At 33.4% G+C, this 19,500-nt stretch overlaps 1 protein-coding gene across 1 annotated transcript; it reads left to right on the top strand.

The window, feature by feature from the left end:
• Positions 1 to 134: 134 nt before the first annotated feature.
• Positions 135 to 18,163, top strand: LOC121520281 (inositol monophosphatase 1-like). The gene is made up of 4 exons (XM_041803653.1): positions 135 to 212; positions 16,777 to 16,921; positions 17,379 to 17,512; positions 18,055 to 18,163. Exons 2-4 carry the CDS (start codon positions 16,859 to 16,861, stop codon positions 18,161 to 18,163), a joined length of 306 nt encoding a protein of 101 aa, XP_041659587.1. The 5' UTR covers positions 135 to 212; positions 16,777 to 16,858.
• The last annotated feature ends 1,337 nt before the right edge of the window (positions 18,164 to 19,500 follow it).

Consider the following 19,500-nt stretch of genomic DNA (forward strand, 5'->3'; position numbering starts at 1 on the left):
GAGTGGATTTGTGAAAATAATTCAATGAATGTGTCGTTGAGAAAATAATTGATCTGGGCCAACACTCCAACACAATAGGGGGCGATATTACCCCCTATCCGTTGGTTACCACCCGCTAGAAGAAGAAGAAGAAGAAAAACAGGAGGCGGCAGACTATCCCGGAAGTGCTGGGAGCCGTTGATCCGCAGCGGATCATCGCCAGCCTGGTCCAGGTCAGATTTATCTCTTTTCTTGTTGGTTGATCTGGTTTTTGTTTACATGTTTGTCCAGGTAAACAAGGTTCACACATGACGTCATCGGCACACCGTCACGATAACTCACGGAGCTGTCTTTCCCGCGGGTTCGACGGCCGGTGTAACGGTTGAAAGAGTGACCGTGTTAACTAGTGACATGTGGCTGAAGACGTCTGTGGTTGTCGTGGTAACCGCAGCTGTTGAATGTTGCTGTGTGTTTTTTAAAAAAAATACTGATGTGTAATTTTAGAGATTAGAATTAAAATAACATGAACGGGAACACCCTCTGACCTTCAACGGCTGCAGTCACCAGTTAACACGGTCACCTTTTTAACCCCAACACCATCACTCCAAACCTTAAATCAGATACAGTTGAAACCAGAAGTTTACATACACTATATAAAAAGGCACATAAACTTTTTTTTCTCACCGTCTAACATTAAATCAGGTTAAACTTTTCCTGTTTTTGGTCAATTAGGATTACCAAAATTATTTCTATTTGCTAAATGCCAGAATAATGAGAGAGATCATTTTTCAGACATTTTTTTATTCATTCATTCATTCAACCTTTATTTAATCTCGAAGAAATCATTGAGGGTGTTCCCTCATTTTCAGTGATGTCGAGAGTACAACCAGTAAAATGCATCAAAAAGTGATACAAAGAATATCAACAAAACAATTAAAAACAGTTACATTCAAAAGCAGAGTAGTTCACAATCATAGTTTTAAACTGACCAATAGGGACAAGCGCTTGCAGTTTAAATGTTTGTTGTAAAGCATTCGCGGTGAACGCAGCAGAGAAGCTGAAAGCGGTTCTTCCAAATACAGTGTTTGCTGGAGGAACATCAAGCATCAGGAAGTTACTGGATCTGGTTGAGTACTGACTGTGAGACTGAATTAACAGAGATGTGATATATGATGGCATATTACCAAGTAGGGCTTTGTAAATGAATAAGTACCAATGCCTGTCTCGTCTTACAGACAGCCCAGCCCACCTTTTCATATAGAGTGCAATGATGAGTGGAGTAGCCTTGACCAGAGATGAATCTGAGGGCTGAGTGATAAATGGAGTCCAGGGGTTTAAGAGTAGAGGCAGAGGTGTTCCTATAAACAACATCCCCATAATCTAAAACAGATAAAAAGACAGCTTCAATGATACAGTTCCTACTTAACAATGGGAAGTTAGTTTTATTCCTGTAAAAAAATCCATTTTTTGTCTTAACTTGCTGGCCAGGGAGTCCATATGAAATTTGAAGGTGAGTTTTTGATCTAACCAAATACCCAGATATTTATACTCAGATACTCTTTCAATGCTGTGTCCTGTTAAAGTGGTGATGTGAACATTTTTGTCGTTGATGTCTGTGGCTTTGGAGAAAAGCATGAATTTGGTCTTACTAGGATTGAGAACCAGTCTTAAATCAAACAGAGCGTGTTGTAATTGATTGAAGTTTTGCTGAAGGGTTTGAATGGCTGAATGTGCAGTATTGGCAAAACAATATAAAATCGTATCATCAGCGTAAAGGTTGGTGTTACAATCTATTATAGAGGATGTGATATTGTTGATATATATTGTAAATAATAAAGGACCCAGTATTGAACCTTGCGGTACACCTTTTGAAAGAGGCAAGTACACAGAGCGACAGTTATCAACAACAACACATTGATCTCTCTGTGAAAGGTAGTCCTGGAACCATTTACAGGCTAGAGAGTCAAAACCAGTTTCTCTTAACCTTTCAAGGAGCAAGGAATGGTCAACAGTATCAAAAGCTTTAGTTAAGTCTACAAATAAAGCAGCACAGTATTTCCTCTGGTCTAACTGAGAGATTATATCATTTGTGACAGAAGTGACTGCAGTGATGGTACTGTGATTTGTTCTAAAACCTGATTGGTGTGGAGTTAATACATGATTACTGGAAAGGAAGGATTTGATTTGCTTGTTGACTAATGATTCTAAGATTTTTGCTAGGCAGGACAGTTTGGAGATGGGCCGATAGTTATTGAGGTCAGTTTTATCCCCACCCTTGTGTAATGGGAGAACATGTGCAGTCTTCCAGACCTGGGGGAAACCCCAGTGAAATAGACAGATTAAACAAATGTGCAACTTGCTCTGCAATAATTGGTGCACAGAGTTTTATGAAAAAAGGATCAATTTTATCTTGGCCAGTTGTTTTCCTGCCGTCTATATGTTGAAGTGCGTCTCTGACAGCAGAGGAAGTAAAGGGCTGCAAGCTAAATAGAGAGGTAGGGTTTGTGGAGGGAGCCTGAGACAGTGGCTGACTGTTTAAAGCAGAACCAGAGTAAATGGTGTCAAACTGGTTACCAGTGTGTGTTAAAAGCTTGGCAGATCTGTTCTGGTTTGTCTATGATACAGTGATTATATATAATACTTGAAGGAACAGTTGACATTGGGTTGTTTTTAATTACATTAACAGCTTTCCAGAACTTTGATGGGTCATTATAAGCATTAGAAACAATATCTATATAATAATTAGCTTTGACTTTCCTCAGTGAAGAAGTGCATTTGTTTCTCAGCTGTTTAAAAGTCAGCCAGTGCTCTGTACCCCCTGTTCACTTTGCCAAAGCCCAGGCTTTATCCCTTTCCTTAAACATTAAGGATAGGTCTGTGGTGAACCATGGGCTACGTCTATCTTTGATCCTGAACTTTTTAAAAGGAGCATGTTCATCAATGATAGTAAGCAAGGTGTTTAGAAATACTTAAAAGCCTCTTCCATATTCAGTATTTCTGTTGTCTGATTTATGTTGCTGTCTATAATGTCTCGTAGAAAAGCCTGCTCATTGAAATTTTTAAAATTTCTTTTAAAAACAATCTTTGTGCTTGACTTGTTGATTTTGGCACCCCTAACACAGACTATAGGACAATGATCACTTAACCCAAGACCAAAAACGCCAGAGGCAGAAATGTTGTCAGGTCTGTTACACAAAATTAAATGAATTAGCGTTGACCTGGAGGAGTCCTTTAAATTAGGTCTGGTTGGTTCATTGACAATCTGTATCAGCTGTAGATCATCACATTTTTCTTTCAGGTGATCTGAGTCATTTGATAACCAGTTGAGGTTAAAATCACCTAAAACTATTAACTCAGACTTGTTGAGCTCTGAAAGTAATTCAGCTATATCAGAGACTGACAGAGAAGTGGCTGAGGGTGGTCTGTAGACACCAACAACACTGACTGGGCTATTGTTTGAAATGATCATTTTCAGAGCAATAAATTCAAAGGAATTGGGTACAGAAACAGCTTTTAAAGGAGTAACAGACAGGCATGACTTCACATACACAGCCACACCACCTCTGTCTATTCTGTACAGGTTATAATTTTGTAGATTGAACTCAGAGTCGGGTATACTCTGCTTAAGCCAGGTCTCAGTTAAAACCAGGATGTCAGGATCTGTCTGTGAAAGGAGAATTTTTAACTGGTCTAATTCAAGCTCACTGCACAAACTTCTGATTTTTAAGTGCATCAGACCGAGTCCCTTCCTAGATTTAAAAGCAGACTGATTAAAGGGTGGTGGTCCTGAGTTGTGTATAGTTGTGGAAGTAGAGCTTGCTTGAGGAATGGGTTTTATAGTGATTAGATTTTCTGAATTATAACCTGTACAGTAATTAGACTTATGGTGTTTATAAAGGCTATTAGTGATTATGACTGGAATGCTATAAACAGGAGGAGTGACATTAAACAGAGGATGAGGTGTGTGTTGGCTGCCATACCTTCATACATTGAGAGATTTACAGGAGTGCAGCGAGATCCTGAGAGGTTTGGGTGAAGACCATCATGTTTGAAGAGGTCTGGTCTGTTATAGAAGGTCATGAACTTGTCCACATAGGGGATGCTCTTAGAGCTGCAGTAGCCCTTAAGCCAGATGTGCAGCTGCCTTAAACGGCTGAACTTGACATCTCCAAAGCGGGGGGAGGGTAGTGGACCTGAGATGATGATTTTTTATTTGTTTGCTTAATGTTGTTGATGAGGGTGAGGAAATCCTCCTTGAGTTTCTCAGACTGTTGCAGCCTGAGGTCGTTGGTGCCAGCGTGAATTACAACAGTGGAGAGAGATGGGTGATGACGTAGCAGCCGGTGGGCGGAGTTGTTTATGTCACTGACGAGAGCACCTGGATAGCACGATGTGGTGCACCTGCTGATGCGCACGTGCCTGACCATGGAGGATCCAACAACAAGTACAGATGAAGGGCAGGAATTGTTGTCCACCAAAGCTGCCCGCTGGGATGTTTTCCGGTTTGTAGAAGCAGGAAGAGATGGTCCACAGTGAGACTCGGGCCGCGTACGGGGGTTAGCCGCAGCGGAGATGTCGGCGCCGGATCGTCTCCTAGAGCGGTTGGCAGCCTGGCCGTGCGCGAGCTGCGGAGGGGAGGCTGGTGCCGGGAACTGGATACGCTGACCCAGCGGTGGAAACTCCTGCTCATCTTGGATGTTTATCTTGGGCTCCAGGGCTCGAAACTTGTTCTCCAGGTGGAGAGGCTCAAGTGCCGGGCAGGGAGGTGTGCGTTTGCTCCGCAGCTTACCTCCTTTTACCAGCGACCATGGCTCAGGTGTTGAGCAGGTCTGGGATTCGGGCTTTGCACCGAGGCTCAGCCAGATGTCTTCCCTTGCCGCACACGGGTCGTTAGATGGAGCCGATAGACCCGTTCCAGGGTAGCGTGGTGTCGCAGTCTGGTGGTGCTATGGAGGACAGCCTGGAGAGCGAGATGTGTTTAGCCTGGGCAGTAGCGATCGTGGTGAGACGGAGGAATTGGTCGTCTTTCATTCTCAATTCCTGACGAAGGCGGCAGATGTCTTCGGTGATCTCTGAATATGCAGGGAGGCAATCTTTACACACACCCATAGTTCAAGTCACAGCCCGACAACACCTTTAGCGAGTGTATTTATCCAACCAGCCCCTTTAGTGGAAATCCACGACTGGATGGAAATAAAGAACGAGGCTGTCGGATGTGTCCAAAGTTTCTGTGCACAGAATCAAGTTCCGGAGTAGAATTATAGTTGAAAGCTGCTAACTAGCCTAGCCGCCGGGGCTAAAAACAGACCCCTGTAGGCTAGTAGCAGCTGGGAGTCTGTCGTGAGTGTCCGCACCTGAGTGACCACCGGAACCGGAAGTATGAACAGATGTTTCTTGAGAGTCAGAAGTTTCCATACATTTCATTAGTATTTGGTAGCATTGCCTTTAAACTGTATGACTTGGGTCAAATGTTTTGGATACGCTTCCACAAGCTTCTCACAATAGTTTGCAGGAATTTTGTCCCATTCCTCCTGGCAGAACTGGTGTAACTGAGCCAAGTTTGTAGGCCGCCTTGCTCACACATGCCTTTTCAGCTCTGCTCATAAATTTTCAGTGGGATTGAGATCAGGGCTTTGTGATGGCCACTCCAAAACATTGACTTTGTTATCCTTAAGCCTCTTTGTAACCAGTTTGGCAGTATGCTTAGGGTCATTGTCCATTTGGAAAACCCATTTGCACCCAAGCTTTAACTTCCTGCCTGATGTCTTGAGATGTTGCTTCAGCATTTCCACATAATGTTCTTTCCTCATGATGCCATCTATTTTGTGAAGTGCACCAGTCCCTCCTGCAGCAAAACAACCCCACAACATGATGCTGCCACCCCCATGTTTCACAGTTGGGATGGTGTTCTCAGGCTTGCAAGCTTCCCCCTTTTTTCTCCAAATGTAACAATGGTCATTATGGCCAAAAAGTTCAATTTTAGTTTTGTCAGACCACAGAACATGTCTCCAGAAATGAAGGTCTTTGTCCCTGTGTGCATTTGCAAACTGTAATCTGGCTTTTTTGATGTTTCTTTTGGAGTAATGGCTTCTTCCTGGGAGAGTGGCCTTTCAGCCCATGTGGGTACAGGACTCGTTTGACTGTTGATAATGACACACTCTTACCAGCTTCAGCCAGCATCTTCACAAGGTCTTTAGCTTTTGTTCTTGGGTTGAGATGCACTTTTTGGACCAAAGCACGTTCATCTCTGGGACACAGAACCCGTCTCCTTCCTGAGCGGTATGATGGCTGGACATTCCCATGGTGTTTATACTTGCGTATAATTGTTTGAACAGATGAACGTGGCACCTTCAGGCATCTGGAAATTGCACCCAAGGATGAACCAGACTTGTGCAAGTCCACAATTCTCTTCCTGATATCTTGGCTGATTTCTTTTGATTTTCCCATGATGTTACACAAAGAAGCAGTGTGTTTCAGGTGTGCCTTAAAATACATCCACAGGTGTGCCTCTAATTAAATCAAATGTTGTCAATAAACCTATCAGAGGCTTCCAAAGACATGACATCATCATCTGGGCTTTCCCAAATTGTTTAAAGGCATAGTAATCTTAGTGTATGTAAACTTCTGACTTTGAAGAAAGTCATAAAAAATGTCTAAAAAATGATCTCTCTCATTATTCTGGCATTTAGCAAATAGAAATAATTTTGGTAATCCTAATTGACCAAAAACATGAAAAGTTTAATCTGATTTAATGTTAGACGGTGAGAAAAAAAAGTTAATGTGCGTTTCTATATAGTGTATGTAAACTTCTGGTTTCAACTGTATCTGTTCTGTTTCAGTCATTAGGACAAAACAGTACGGTGGCCCTGAAGGTCTGCTGCATTCAAGGTCAAAACCTTTCACTAAAAGTAGAAGAATTCATGAGACAAAATCAAGAAACACGAAAAGAAATAAAACACAAAGAATTATAAAACACAGAAAACATTTACAAATGCACAAAAAGCATTCAATTTCTTATGTTTTTGATTTTTGTAAATGCTGTATAATGTTTATCCTATGTTTTGTTTTGTTTTGTTTTTTTTGTATGTATAATTTTGCTGGACCCCAGGAAGAATAGCTGCAGCTCATGGGATCTTAATAAACTAAAATAACGAAACAAGAAACACTTGATAAAAGAAGTATTATTGATTTATTAAATGAAATACAGATATTCAAAAAAAATCTATGAAGCAAAAAACATTTTACAGAACCACTGACATTTAATGATACACTAAAACATTTAAGCACTACAACATTTAATGAAACACTAAAACATTTAATGAAACACTAAAACATTTAAGCACTACAACATTTAATGAAACACTAAAACATTTAATGAAACACTAAAACATTTAAGCACTACAACATTTAATTAAACACTAAAACATTTAATGGAACACTAAAACATTTAATGGAACACTAAAATATTTAAACACTAAAACATTTAATGAAACACTAAAACATTTAATGGAACACTAAAACATTTAATTAAACACTAAAACATTTAATTAAAAACTAAAACAATTAATGGAACACTAAAACATTTAATGGAACACTAAAATATTTAAACACTAAAACATTTAATGAAACACTAAAACATTTAATGGAACACTAAAATGTTTAATGAAACACTAAAACATTTAATGAAACACTAAAACATTTAATTAAACACTAAAACATTTAATTAAAAACTAAAACAATTAATGGAACACTAAAACATTTAATTAAACACTAAAACATTTAATGGAACACTAAAACATTTAATTAAACACTAAAACATTTAATGGAACACTAAAACATTTAATGAAACACTAAAACATTTAATGGAACACTAAAACATTTAATTAAACACTAAAACATTTAATGGAACACTAAAACATTTAATGGAACACTAAAACATTTAATGAAACACTAAAACATTTAATGAAACACTAAAACATTTAATGGAACACTAAAACATTTAATGAAACACTAAAACATTTAATTAAACACTAAAACATTTAATGAAACACTAAAACATTTAATTAAACACTAAAACATTTAATTAAACACTAAAACATTTAATTAAACACTAAAACATTTAATTAAAAACTAAAACAATTAATGGAACACTAAAACATTTAATTAAACACTAAAACATTTAATGGAACACTAAAACATTTAATTAAACACTAAAACATTTAATGGAACACTAAAACATTTAATGAAACACTAAAACATTTAATGGAACACTAAAACATTTAATTAAACACTAAAACATTTAATGGAACACTAAAACATTTAATGGAACACTAAAACATTTAATGAAACACTAAAACATTTAATGAAACACTAAAACATTTAATGGAACACTAAAACATTTAATGGAACACTAAAACATTTAATGGAACACAAACATTTACTGAAACACTAAAACATTTAATGAAACACTAAAACATTTAATGGAACACAAACATTTAATGAAACACTAAAACATTTAATGGAACACAAACATTTAATGAAACACTAAAACATTTAATGAAACACTAAACATTTAATGGAACACTAAAACATTTAATGAAACACTAAAACATTTAATGAAACACTAAAACATTTAATGGAACACTAAAACATTTAATGAAACACTAAAAAATTTAATTAAACATAAAACATTTAATTAAACACTAAAACATTTAATTAAACACTAAAACATTTAATGAAACACTTAAACATTTATTTAAACACTAAAACATTTGATTAGACACTAAAACATTTAATTAAACACTAAAACATTTAATGAAACACTAAAACATTTAATGAAACACTAAAACATTTAATGAAACACTAAAAAATTTAATTAAACATAAAACATTTAATTAAACACTAAAACATTTAATTAAACACTAAAACATTTAATGAAACACTAAAACATTTAATGAAACACTTAAACATTTATTTAAACACTAAAACATTTGATTAGACACTAAAACATTTAATTAAACACTAAAACATTTAATGAAACACTAAAACATTTAATGAAACACTAAAACATTTAATGAAACACTAAAACATTTGATTAGACACTAAAACATTTAATTAAACACTAAAACATTTAATGAAACACTAAAACATTTAATGAAACACTTAAACATTTAATGGAACACTAAAACATTTAATGAAACACTAAAACATTTAATGGAACACTAAAACATTTAATGGAACACAAACATTTAATGAAACACTAAAACATTTAATGAAACACTAAAACATTTAATGGAACACTAAAACATTTAATGAAACACTAAAAAATTTAATTAAACATAAAACATTTAATTAAACACTAAAACATTTAATTAAACACTAAAACATTTAATGAAACACTTAAACATTTATTTAAACACTAAAACATTTGATTAGACACTAAAACATTTAATTAAACACTAAAACATTTAATGAAACACTAAAACATTTAATGAAACACTAAAACATTTAATGAAACACTAAAACATTTAATGGAACACTAAAACATTTAATTAAACACTAAAACATTTAATGGAACACTAAAACATTTAATGGAACACTAAAACATTTAATTAAACACTAAAACATTTAATGAAACACTAAAACATTTACTGAAACACTAAAACATTTAATGAAACACTAAAAAATTTAATTAAACATAAAACATTTTAACTAAACACTAAAACATTTAATGAAACACTAAAACATTTAATGAAACACTAAAACATTTAATGAAACACTAAAACATTTAATGAAACACTAAAACATTTAATTAAACATAAAACATTTTAACTAAACACTAAAACATTTAATGAAACACTTAAACATTTAATTAAACATAAAACATTTTAACTAAACACTAAAACATTTAATTAGACACTAAAACATTTAATTAAACACTAAAACATTTAATGGAACACTAAAACATTTAATTAAACACTAAAACATTTAATTAAACACTAAAACATTTAATTAAACACTAAAACATTTAATGAAACACTAAAACATTTAATTAAACACTAAAACATTTAATGGAACACTAAAACATTTAATGGAACACTAAAACATTTAATTAAACACTAAAACATTTAATGAAACACTAAAACATTTAATGAAACACTAAAACATTTAATGAAACACTAAAACATTTATTTAAACACTAAAACACTTAGTATTGAATTTCTCTTTGGATATAAATAAAGTTCTTGTGTTGTATTGTATTGTATTGTATTGTAATGTATTGTGTTGTGTTGTATTGTGTTGTGTTGTATTGTGTTGTATTGTATTGTGTTGTGTTGTGTTGTGTTGTGTTGTATTGTAATGTATTGTGTTGTGTTGTATTGTATTGTGTTGTGTTGTATTGTATTGTGTTGTGTTGTGTTGTGTTGTATTGTGTTGTATTGTGTTGTATTGTGTTGTGTTGTATTGTATTTTGTTGTATTGTGTTGTGTTGTGTTGTGTTGTATTGTAATGTATTGTGTTGTGTTGTATTGTATTGTAATGTATTGTGTAGTGTTGTATTGTGTTGTGTTGTATTGTATTGTATTGTGTTGTGTTGTATTGTGTTGTGTTGTATTGTATTGTAATGTATTGTGTTGTGTTGTATTGTGTGGTGTTGTATTGTATTGTGTTGTGTGGTGTTGTATTGTGCTGTGTTGTGTTGTGTTGTGTTGTATTGTAATGTATTGTGTTGTGTTGTATTGTATTGTAATGTATTGTGTTGTGTTGTATTGTGTTGTGTTGTGTTGTATTGTATTGTGTTGTATTGTGCTGTGTTGTGTTGTGTTGTATTGTAATGTATTGTGTTGTGTTGTATTGTATTGTAATGTATTGTGTTGTGTTGTATTGTGTTGTGTTGTGTTGTATTGTATTGTGTTGTATTGTGCTGTGTTGTGTTGTGTTGTATTGTAATGTATTGTGTTGTGTTGTATTGTATTGTAATGTATTGTGTTGTGTTGTATTGTGTGGTGTTGTATTGTATTGTAATGTATTGTGTTGTGTTGTATTGTGTTGTGTTGTGTGGTGTTGTATTGTATTGTAATGTATTGTGTTGTGTTGTGTTGTATTGTATTGTATTGTGTTGTGTTGTATTGTATTGTAATGTATTGTGTTGTGTTGTATTGTATTGTATTGTGTTGTGTTGTATTGTGTTGTATTGTATTGTATTGTGTTGTGTTGTATTGTGTTGTGTTGTGTTGTATTGTATTGTATTGTGTTGTGTTGTGTTGTGTTGTGTTGTATTGTATTGTATAGTAATGTATTGTGTTGTATTGTGTTGTGTTGTGTTGTATTGTATTGTGTTGTGTTGTATTGTGTTGTGTTGTATTGTGTTGTGTTGTATTGTAATGTATTGTGTTGTATTGTATTGTATTGTAATGTATTGTGTTGTGTTGTATTGTATTGTAATGTATTGTGTTGTGTTGTGTTGTATTGTAATGTATTGTGTTGTGTTGTATTGTATTGTATTGTATTGTATTGTATTGTAATGTGTTGTGTTGTATTGTGTTGTGTTGTATTGTATTGTAATGTATTGTGTTGTGTTGTATTGTGTGGTGTTGTATTGTATTGTGTTGTGTGGTGTTGTATTGTGCTGTGTTGTGTTGTGTTGTGTTGTATTGTATTGTATTGTAATGTATTGTGTTGTGTTGTATTGTATTGTAATGTATTGTGTTGTGTTGTATTGTGTTGTGTTGTATTGTATTGTGTTGTATTGTGCTGTGTTGTGTTGTGTTGTATTGTAATGTATTGTGTTGTGTTGTATTGTATTGTGATGTATTGTGTTGTGTTGTATTGTGTTGTGTTGTGTTGTGTTGTATTGTAATGTATTGTGTTGTGTTGTATTGTATTGTAATGTATTGTGTTGTGTTGTATTGTATTGTATTGTATTGTATTGTAATGTATTGTGTTGTGTTGTATTGTGTGGTGTTGTATTGTATTGTAATGTATTGTGTTGTGTTGTATTGTGTTGTGTTGTGTGGTGTTGTATTGTATTGTAATGTATTGTGTTGTGTTGTGTTGTATTGTATTGTATTGTGTTGTGTTGTATTGTATTGTATTGTATTGTATTGTTTTGTTTTGTATTGTATTGTTTTGTTTTGTATTGTATTGTATTGTTTTGTTTTGTTTTGTATTGTATTGTTTTGTTTTGTATTGTATTGTATTGTATTGTATTGTATTGTTTTGTTTTGTATTGTATTGTATTGTATTGTTTTGTATTGTATTGTATTGTATTGTTTTGTATTGTATTGTATTGTTTTGTATTGTATTGTATTGTATTGTTTTGTATTGTATTGTTTTGTTTTGTATTGTATTGTATTGTATTGTATTGTATTGTATTGTTTTGTTTTGTATTGTATTGTATTGTATTGTATTGTTTTGTTTTGTTTTGTTTTGTTTTGTTTTGTATTGTATTGTATTGTTTTGTTTTGTATTGTATTGTATTGTATTGTTTTGTATTGTATTGTATTGTATTGTTTTGTTTTGTATTGTATTGTATTGTTTTGTATTGTATTGTATTGTATTGTTTTGTATTGTATTGTATTGTTTTGTATTGTATTGTATTGTATTGTATTGTTTTGTTTTGTATTGTATTGTATTGTATTGTTTTGTTTTGTATTGTATTGTTTTGTATTGTATTGTATTGTATTGTTTTGTATTGTATTGTATTGTATTGTTTTGTTTTGTATTGTATTGTATTGTATTGTATTGTAATGTATTGTGTTGTGTTGTGTTGTGTTGTGTTGTATTGTATTGTATTGTATTGTGTTGTGTTGTATTGTATTGTGTTGTGTTGTATTGTATTGTATTGTGTTGTGTTGTATTGTATTGTAATGTATTGTGTTGTGTTGTATTGTGTTGTGTTGTGTTGTATTGTGTTGTATTGTATTGTAATGTATTGTATTGTGTTGTGTTGTATTGTATTGTAATGTATTGTGTTGTGTTGTATTGTGTTGTGTTGTATTGTATTGTAATGTATTGTGTTGTGTTGTATTGTGTGGTGTTGTATTGTAATGTATTGTATTGTGTTGTGTTGTGTTGTGTTGTATTGTATTGTGTTGTGTTGTGTGGTGTTGTATTGTATTGTAATGTATTGTGTTGTGTTGTATTGTATTGTATTGTGTTGTGTTGTATTGTATTGTAATGTATTGTGTTGTGTTGTATTGTATTGTGTTGTGTGGTGTTGTATTGTATTGTAATGTATTGTGTTGTGTTGTGTTGTATTGTGTTGTGTTGTATTGTGTTGTATTGTAATGTATTGTGTTGTGTTGTATTGTATTGTGTTGTGTGGTGTTGTATTATATTGTAATGTATTGTGTTGTGTTGTGTTGTATTGTGTTGTATTGTGTTGTGTTGTGTTGTGTTGTGTTGTATTGTATTGTATTGTTTTGTTTTGTATTGTATTGTATTGTATTGTTTTGTTTTGTATTGTATTGTATTGTATTGTATTGTATTGTTTTGTATTGTATTGTATTGTATTGTATTGTATTGTATTGTATTGTATTGTATTGTATTGTATTGTATTGTATTGTATTGTATTGTATTGTATTGTTTTGTTTTGTATTGTATTGTATTGTATTGTATTGTGTTGTGTTGTGTTGTATTGTAATGTATTGTGTTGTGTTGTGTTGTGTTGTATTGTAATGTATTGTGTTGTGTTGTGTTGTATTGTATTGTATTGTGTTGTGTTGTATTGTAATGTATTGTGTTGTGTTGTGTTGTATTGTATTGTATTGTATTGTGTTGTGTTGTGTTGTATTGTGTTGTATTGTGTTGTGTTGTGTTGTATTGTAATGTATTGTGTTGTGTTGTGTTGTATTGTATTGTAATGTATTGTGTTGTATTGTGTTGTGTTGTATTGTAATGTATTGTGTTGTATTGTGTTGTGTTGTATTGTATTGTATTGTATTGTATTTTAATGTATTGTGTTGTGTTGTGTTGTATTGTATTGTAATGTATTGTGTTGTATTGTGTTGTGTTGTATTGTAATGTATTGTGTTGTGTTGTGTTGTGTTGTATTGTAATGTATTGTGTTGTGTTGTGTTGTATTGTAATGTATTGTGTTGTGTTGTGTTGTGTTGTAATGTATTGTGTTGTATTGTGTTGTGTTGTGTTGTGTTGTATTGTATTGTATTGTGTTGTGTAATGTATTGTGTTGTGTTGTATTGTATTGTATTGTATTGTATTGTGTTGTGTTGTGTTGTATTGTAATGTATTGTGTTGTGTTGTATTGTATTGTATTGTATTGTGTTGTATTGTGTTGTGTTGTGTTGTGTTGTATTGTATTGTATTGTATTGTATTGTGTTGTGTTGTATTGTAATGTGTTGTGTTGTGTTGTGTTGTGTTGTATTGTATTGTATTGTGTTGTGTTGTGTTGTATTGTAATGTATTGTGTTGTGTTGTGTTGTATTGTAATGTATTGTGTTGTGTTGTGTTGTGTTGTATTGTAATGTATTGTGTTGTGTTGTGTTGTATTGTATTGTATTGTATTGTATTGTATTGTATTGTATTGTAATGTATTGTGTTGTGTTGTGTTGTGTTGTATTGTAATGTATTGTATTGTGTTGTGTTGTATTGTAATGTGTTGTGTTGTGTTGTGTTGTATTGTAATGTATTGTGTTGTGTTGTATTGTATTGTAATGTATTGTGTTGTGTTGTGTTGTATTGTAATGTATTGTGTTGTGTTGTGTTGTATTGTAATGTATTGTGTTGTGTTGTATTGTAATGTATTGTGTTGTGTTGTATTGTATTGTATTGTATTGTATTGTATTGTATTGTATTGTATTGTATTGTATTGTATTGTATTGTATTGTATTGTATTGTATTGTTTTGTATTGTATTGTATTGTATTGTATTGTATTGTATTGTATTGTATTGTATTGTATTGTATTGTATTGTATTGTATTGTTTTGTATTGTATTGTATTGTATTGTATTGTATTGTATTGTTTTGTTTTGTATTGTATTGTATTGTATTGTATTGTATTGTATTGTATTGTATTGTATTGTATTGTATTGTATTGTATTGTATTGTTTTGTATTGTATTGTATTGTATTGTATTGTATTGTATTGTTTTGTTTTGTATTGTATTGTATTGTATTGTATTGTATTGTATTGTATTGTATTGTTTTGTTTTGTTTTGTATTGTATTGTTTTGTTTTGTATTGTATTGTATTGTATTGTATTGTATTGTTTTGTTTTGTATTGTATTGTATTGTATTGTATTGTATTGTATTGTAATGTATTGTGTTGTGTTGTGTTGTGTTGTAATGTATTGTGTTGTGTTGTATTGTATTGTATTGTAATGTATTGTGTTGTGTTGTATTGTATTGTATTGTATTGTATTGTATTGTAATGTGTTGTGTTGTGTTGTGTTGTGTTGTATTGTAATGTGTTGTGTTGTGTTGTATTGTATTGTATTGTATTGTATTGTAATGTATTGTGTTGTGTTGTGTTGTGTTGTGTTGTGTTGTATTGTATTGTATTGTATTGTAATGTATTGTGTTGTGTTGTGTTGTATTGTAATGTGTTGTGTTGTGTTGTGTTGTATTGTATTGTAATGTATTGTGTTGTGTTGTGTTGTATTGTAATGTGTTGTGTTGTGTTGTATTGTATTGTATTGTATTGTATTGTATTGTAATGTGTTGTGTTGTGTTGTGTTGTATTGTATTGTATTGTATTGTAATGTGTTGTGTTGTGTTGTGTTGTGTTGTAATGTATTGTGTTGTGTTGTGTTGTATTGTGTTGTGTTGTATTGTATTGTATTGTATTGTATTGTATTGTATTGTGTTGTGTTGTGTTGTATTGTATTGTATTGTATTGTATTGTATTGTATTGTAATGTATTGTGTTGTGTTGTGTTGTATTGTAATGTGTTGTGTTGTGTTGTGTTGTGTTGTATTGTATTGTATTGTATTGTATTGTAATGTATTGTGTTGTGTTGTGTTGTATTGTAATGTGTTGTGTTGTGTTGTGTTGTATTGTAATGTATTGTGTTGTGTTGTGTTGTATTGTAATGTATTGTGTTGTGTTGTATTGTATTGTAATGTATTGTATTGTAATGTATTGTGTTGTGTTGTGTTGTATTGTAATGTGTTGTGTTGTGTTGTATTGTAATGTATTGTGTTGTGTTGTGTTGTATTGTATTGTAATGTATTGTGTTGTGTTGTATTGTATTGTAATGTATTGTGTTGTGTTGTGTTGTGTTGTATTGTATTGTATTGTATTGTATTGTATTGTATTGTAATGTATTGTGTTGTGTTGTGTTGTGTTGTATTGTATTGTAATGTATTGTGTTGTGTTGTGTTGTGTTGTATTGTATTGTATTGTATTGTATTGTATTGTAATGTATTGTGTTGTGTTGTGTTGTGTTGTGTTGTGTTGTATTGTAATGTATTGTGTTGTATTGTGTTGTGTTGTGTTGTATTGTAATGTATTGTGTTGTGTTGTGTTGTATTGTATTGTATTGTATTGTATTGTAATGTATTGTGTTGTGTTGTGTTGTGTTGTGTTGTATTGTATTGTATTGTATTGTATTGTATTGTATTGTGTTGTGTTGTGTTGTGTTGTAAAAATGTTTCACCATTTAATGAAGCACATTTTCACATTGCCACTGAAACAGGAAGTTGAAGTGTTTCCTGGTAAAGCCGACGGTTTCCAACAACAGGAGTAAATTAAAGGTCATTTTTATTTTAATAGACAGCTCCAACGATACCTCCTCATATTTTTAACCTTTTCTGTTTCACTCTTTCATGTCAACAGCCAATCACAGCTCAGCACAGACTGATGACATCACCTTCTCCTTCTGCTGTTTCCTGCCCATAAAAGGAGCTGTTCCTCTAACATGGCTGACCTCTGGCAGAACGCCATGGACCACGCTGTTGCCGTGGCTCGCCGAGCCGGAGAGGTCAGAGAGGGAGGGGTTAGAGATGACCATGTGATGATCAGATGTATTGATCAGGTGTTTCTGTATTGATCAGGTGTATTGATCGGGTGTTTCTGTATTGATCAGGTGTATTGATCAGTTGTTTCTGTATTGATCAGGTGTATTGATCAGGTGTTTCTATATTGATCAGGTGTATTGATCAGGTGTTTCTGTATTGATCAGGTGTATTGATCAGGTGTTTCTGTATTGATCAGATGTATTGATCAGGTGTTTCTGTATTGATCAGGTGTATTGATCGGGTGTTTCTGTATTGATCAGGTGTATTGATCGGGTGTTTCTGTATTGATCAGATGTATTGATCAGGTGTTTCTGTATTGATCAGGTGTATTGATCAGGTGTTTCTGTATTGATCAGGTGTATTGATCAGGTGTTTCTGTATTGATCAGGTGTATTGATCAGGTGTTTCTGTATTGATCAGGTGGTGCGTGAGGCTCTGCTGGGTGACAGGGAGGTGATGACGAAGAGTTCATCGGTGGATCTGGTCACACAAACGGATCAGAAAGTGGAGAAACTCATCATCCAATCAGTGAAGGAGAAATTCCCCTCACACAGGTGTGTTACTGAGAATTCATCTACGGTGGCCCTGAGAGGGAAGTACAGAAATATTTCACTTTATCTAAAAAAATATTCCATGAAACAGAGAAACATTTAATGAAGGTAAAAATAAAGAGATGTGTTTTTGTTTCATTTAATTGAATTTTAGTTTAACTTTTTACATTTAACTAAATATATATATATTTTTACAATAAATGTTTTAAATTCATGAAGTCATTTATGCTGCACAAAATAATTTTTTTCATCAATATTTTTTTTTATGAATTGATTTATGCTCCACAAAATGTTTTAAAGTTCCACAGAAAGATTTTGTGTTTAACAGTTGTTTTTTTAAGTGTTTATGCTTCTGCAGTTCATGAAATGTTTTTTGGTCATTTATATTTTTGCTTGATTAAAAAACATTTTCAGAGTTTCATGAAACGGTGACAGGTTTGATAAAATGTTCTGACTTTTCTCCTTTTTACCGCTGTTTTCTGCCGGTCGTCAGATTGATCTCTCCGGCGTTTCGTTAATCTTTGGTGCGTTTGTGCGTGCCGTAGGTTCATAGGGGAGGAGTCTGTGGCTGCAGGTGAACCCTGCCTTCTGACCGATGAGCCCACCTGGATCATCGACCCGATCGACGGGACCACAAACTTTGTTCATGGGTGAGTTTGATTGATGACATCATCATGACGTCAGTAATTGGTGATCAGTAATCTGATCAAATCAAAAGATCATTATTTATTTATTTAGAGTGTATGAAGTCCAACCAGGAAGTATCAGACAGGTAAATCAGTGCTGAATGCTGCGATGGTGGATGACAGCGCCCCCTTTGGTGCTCTCAGTGTACTAGTCTGATTATTGACCTCTGACCTCTGTGTGGAGGAAACGTACCCTCTAAACCAGTGATACCTAACATGTAACTCTAAATGATCCACTGCAGGTCGGTCACATTCATCAGTTTGTTCCCCACACTTCTACAGCGGGCTTTCCTCGTCAGCCTCTGTTTTTGCTACTTTAATTCAATTTTTACTGCTTTTGGCCCATTTTTGACACTGTCATCCAGTTTTTTGCCTCTTTTTTGCCACGTTTTACCCATTCACACAACTTTAACCCAAGTTGCCTTTTACAATTAAAAGCCACTAATTTCCCATTTTGCCACTCTTTCATACTTTCTGCCTATTTTCCCACCTTTTTTCAAAATTTTTGCCCATTTTAGTCATTTTTCACTCATTTTTGCCACTTTCTCCCAGTGTTTGCAACTTTTGACCGTTTTTGCCACCTGTTATTCATTTTTTCTCACTTTTCACTCATTTCTGCCACTTTCTGCCCTTTTGTGCAACTTTTCTCCTGCTTTTTGCAAATTTTTGCCACTTCTTGCCCATTGAAGCTGCTTTTAGCAATTAAATGCCACTAATTTCCCATTTTGCCACTCTTTCATGCTTTCCCACCTTTTTTTAATTTTTGCCCATTTTAGTCATTTTTCACTAATTTTTTGCCACTTCAACTCATCATTTGGCCACTTCCCAACCATTTTTGCTACTTTTGACCATTTTTGCCACCTTTAACTTATTTTAATTGCCACTTTTCACCTCTTTGGTTGAGTAACGCTGCTCTAAAGGGACAGAAGGCAGTCAGATGCTGACAGAGCGCCCCCTAGAGTGGACACTTCACATCACAGTGCCCCTCAGTTCCCTTTAATCAGACAGGTAGAGATATTAACCCTCCAGGGTCGCCTCCTCTCAGAGGATGAGTCTGTGAGTGGAGAGAACGTGTGGTCATCCTCCCCGTCTTGTTAAAGCAGCGCTGAAATGTTCAGAAGTCCTCGTCTGATTTTACGGAGGTGTTGTAGGAAGAATCAGGATAAAACAGCAGGTTAATTTTCTGCTGTCTGTCTCTGCTAGGACTCTAGTAAATGAGATTATTGATCAGATTTTCCTGCTTAAATAAAAAGTAATAAACAATAATAAAGGTGCCCTTTTTATTATTTTATCCTCTCAAACATC

Source organism: Cheilinus undulatus, linkage group 13, assembly GCF_018320785.1.
Source record: "Cheilinus undulatus linkage group 13, ASM1832078v1, whole genome shotgun sequence".
NCBI classification, from domain to species: Eukaryota; Metazoa; Chordata; class Actinopteri; order Labriformes; family Labridae; genus Cheilinus; species Cheilinus undulatus.

Excerpts from the sequence above, each read along its gene's own strand:
- LOC121520281 (XM_041803653.1), top strand. The coding sequence starts at position 16,859 with ATGGCTGACCTCTGGCAGAACGCCATGGACCACGCTGTTGCCGTGGCT. Across the intron at positions 16,922-17,378 it reads TGGCTCGCCGAGCCGGAGAG|GTGGTGCGTGAGGCTCTGCT; the intron begins GTCAGAGAGGGA and ends TGTATTGATCAG. Across the intron at positions 17,513-18,054 it reads GAGAAATTCCCCTCACACAG|GTTCATAGGGGAGGAGTCTG; the intron begins GTGTGTTACTGA and ends TGCGTGCCGTAG.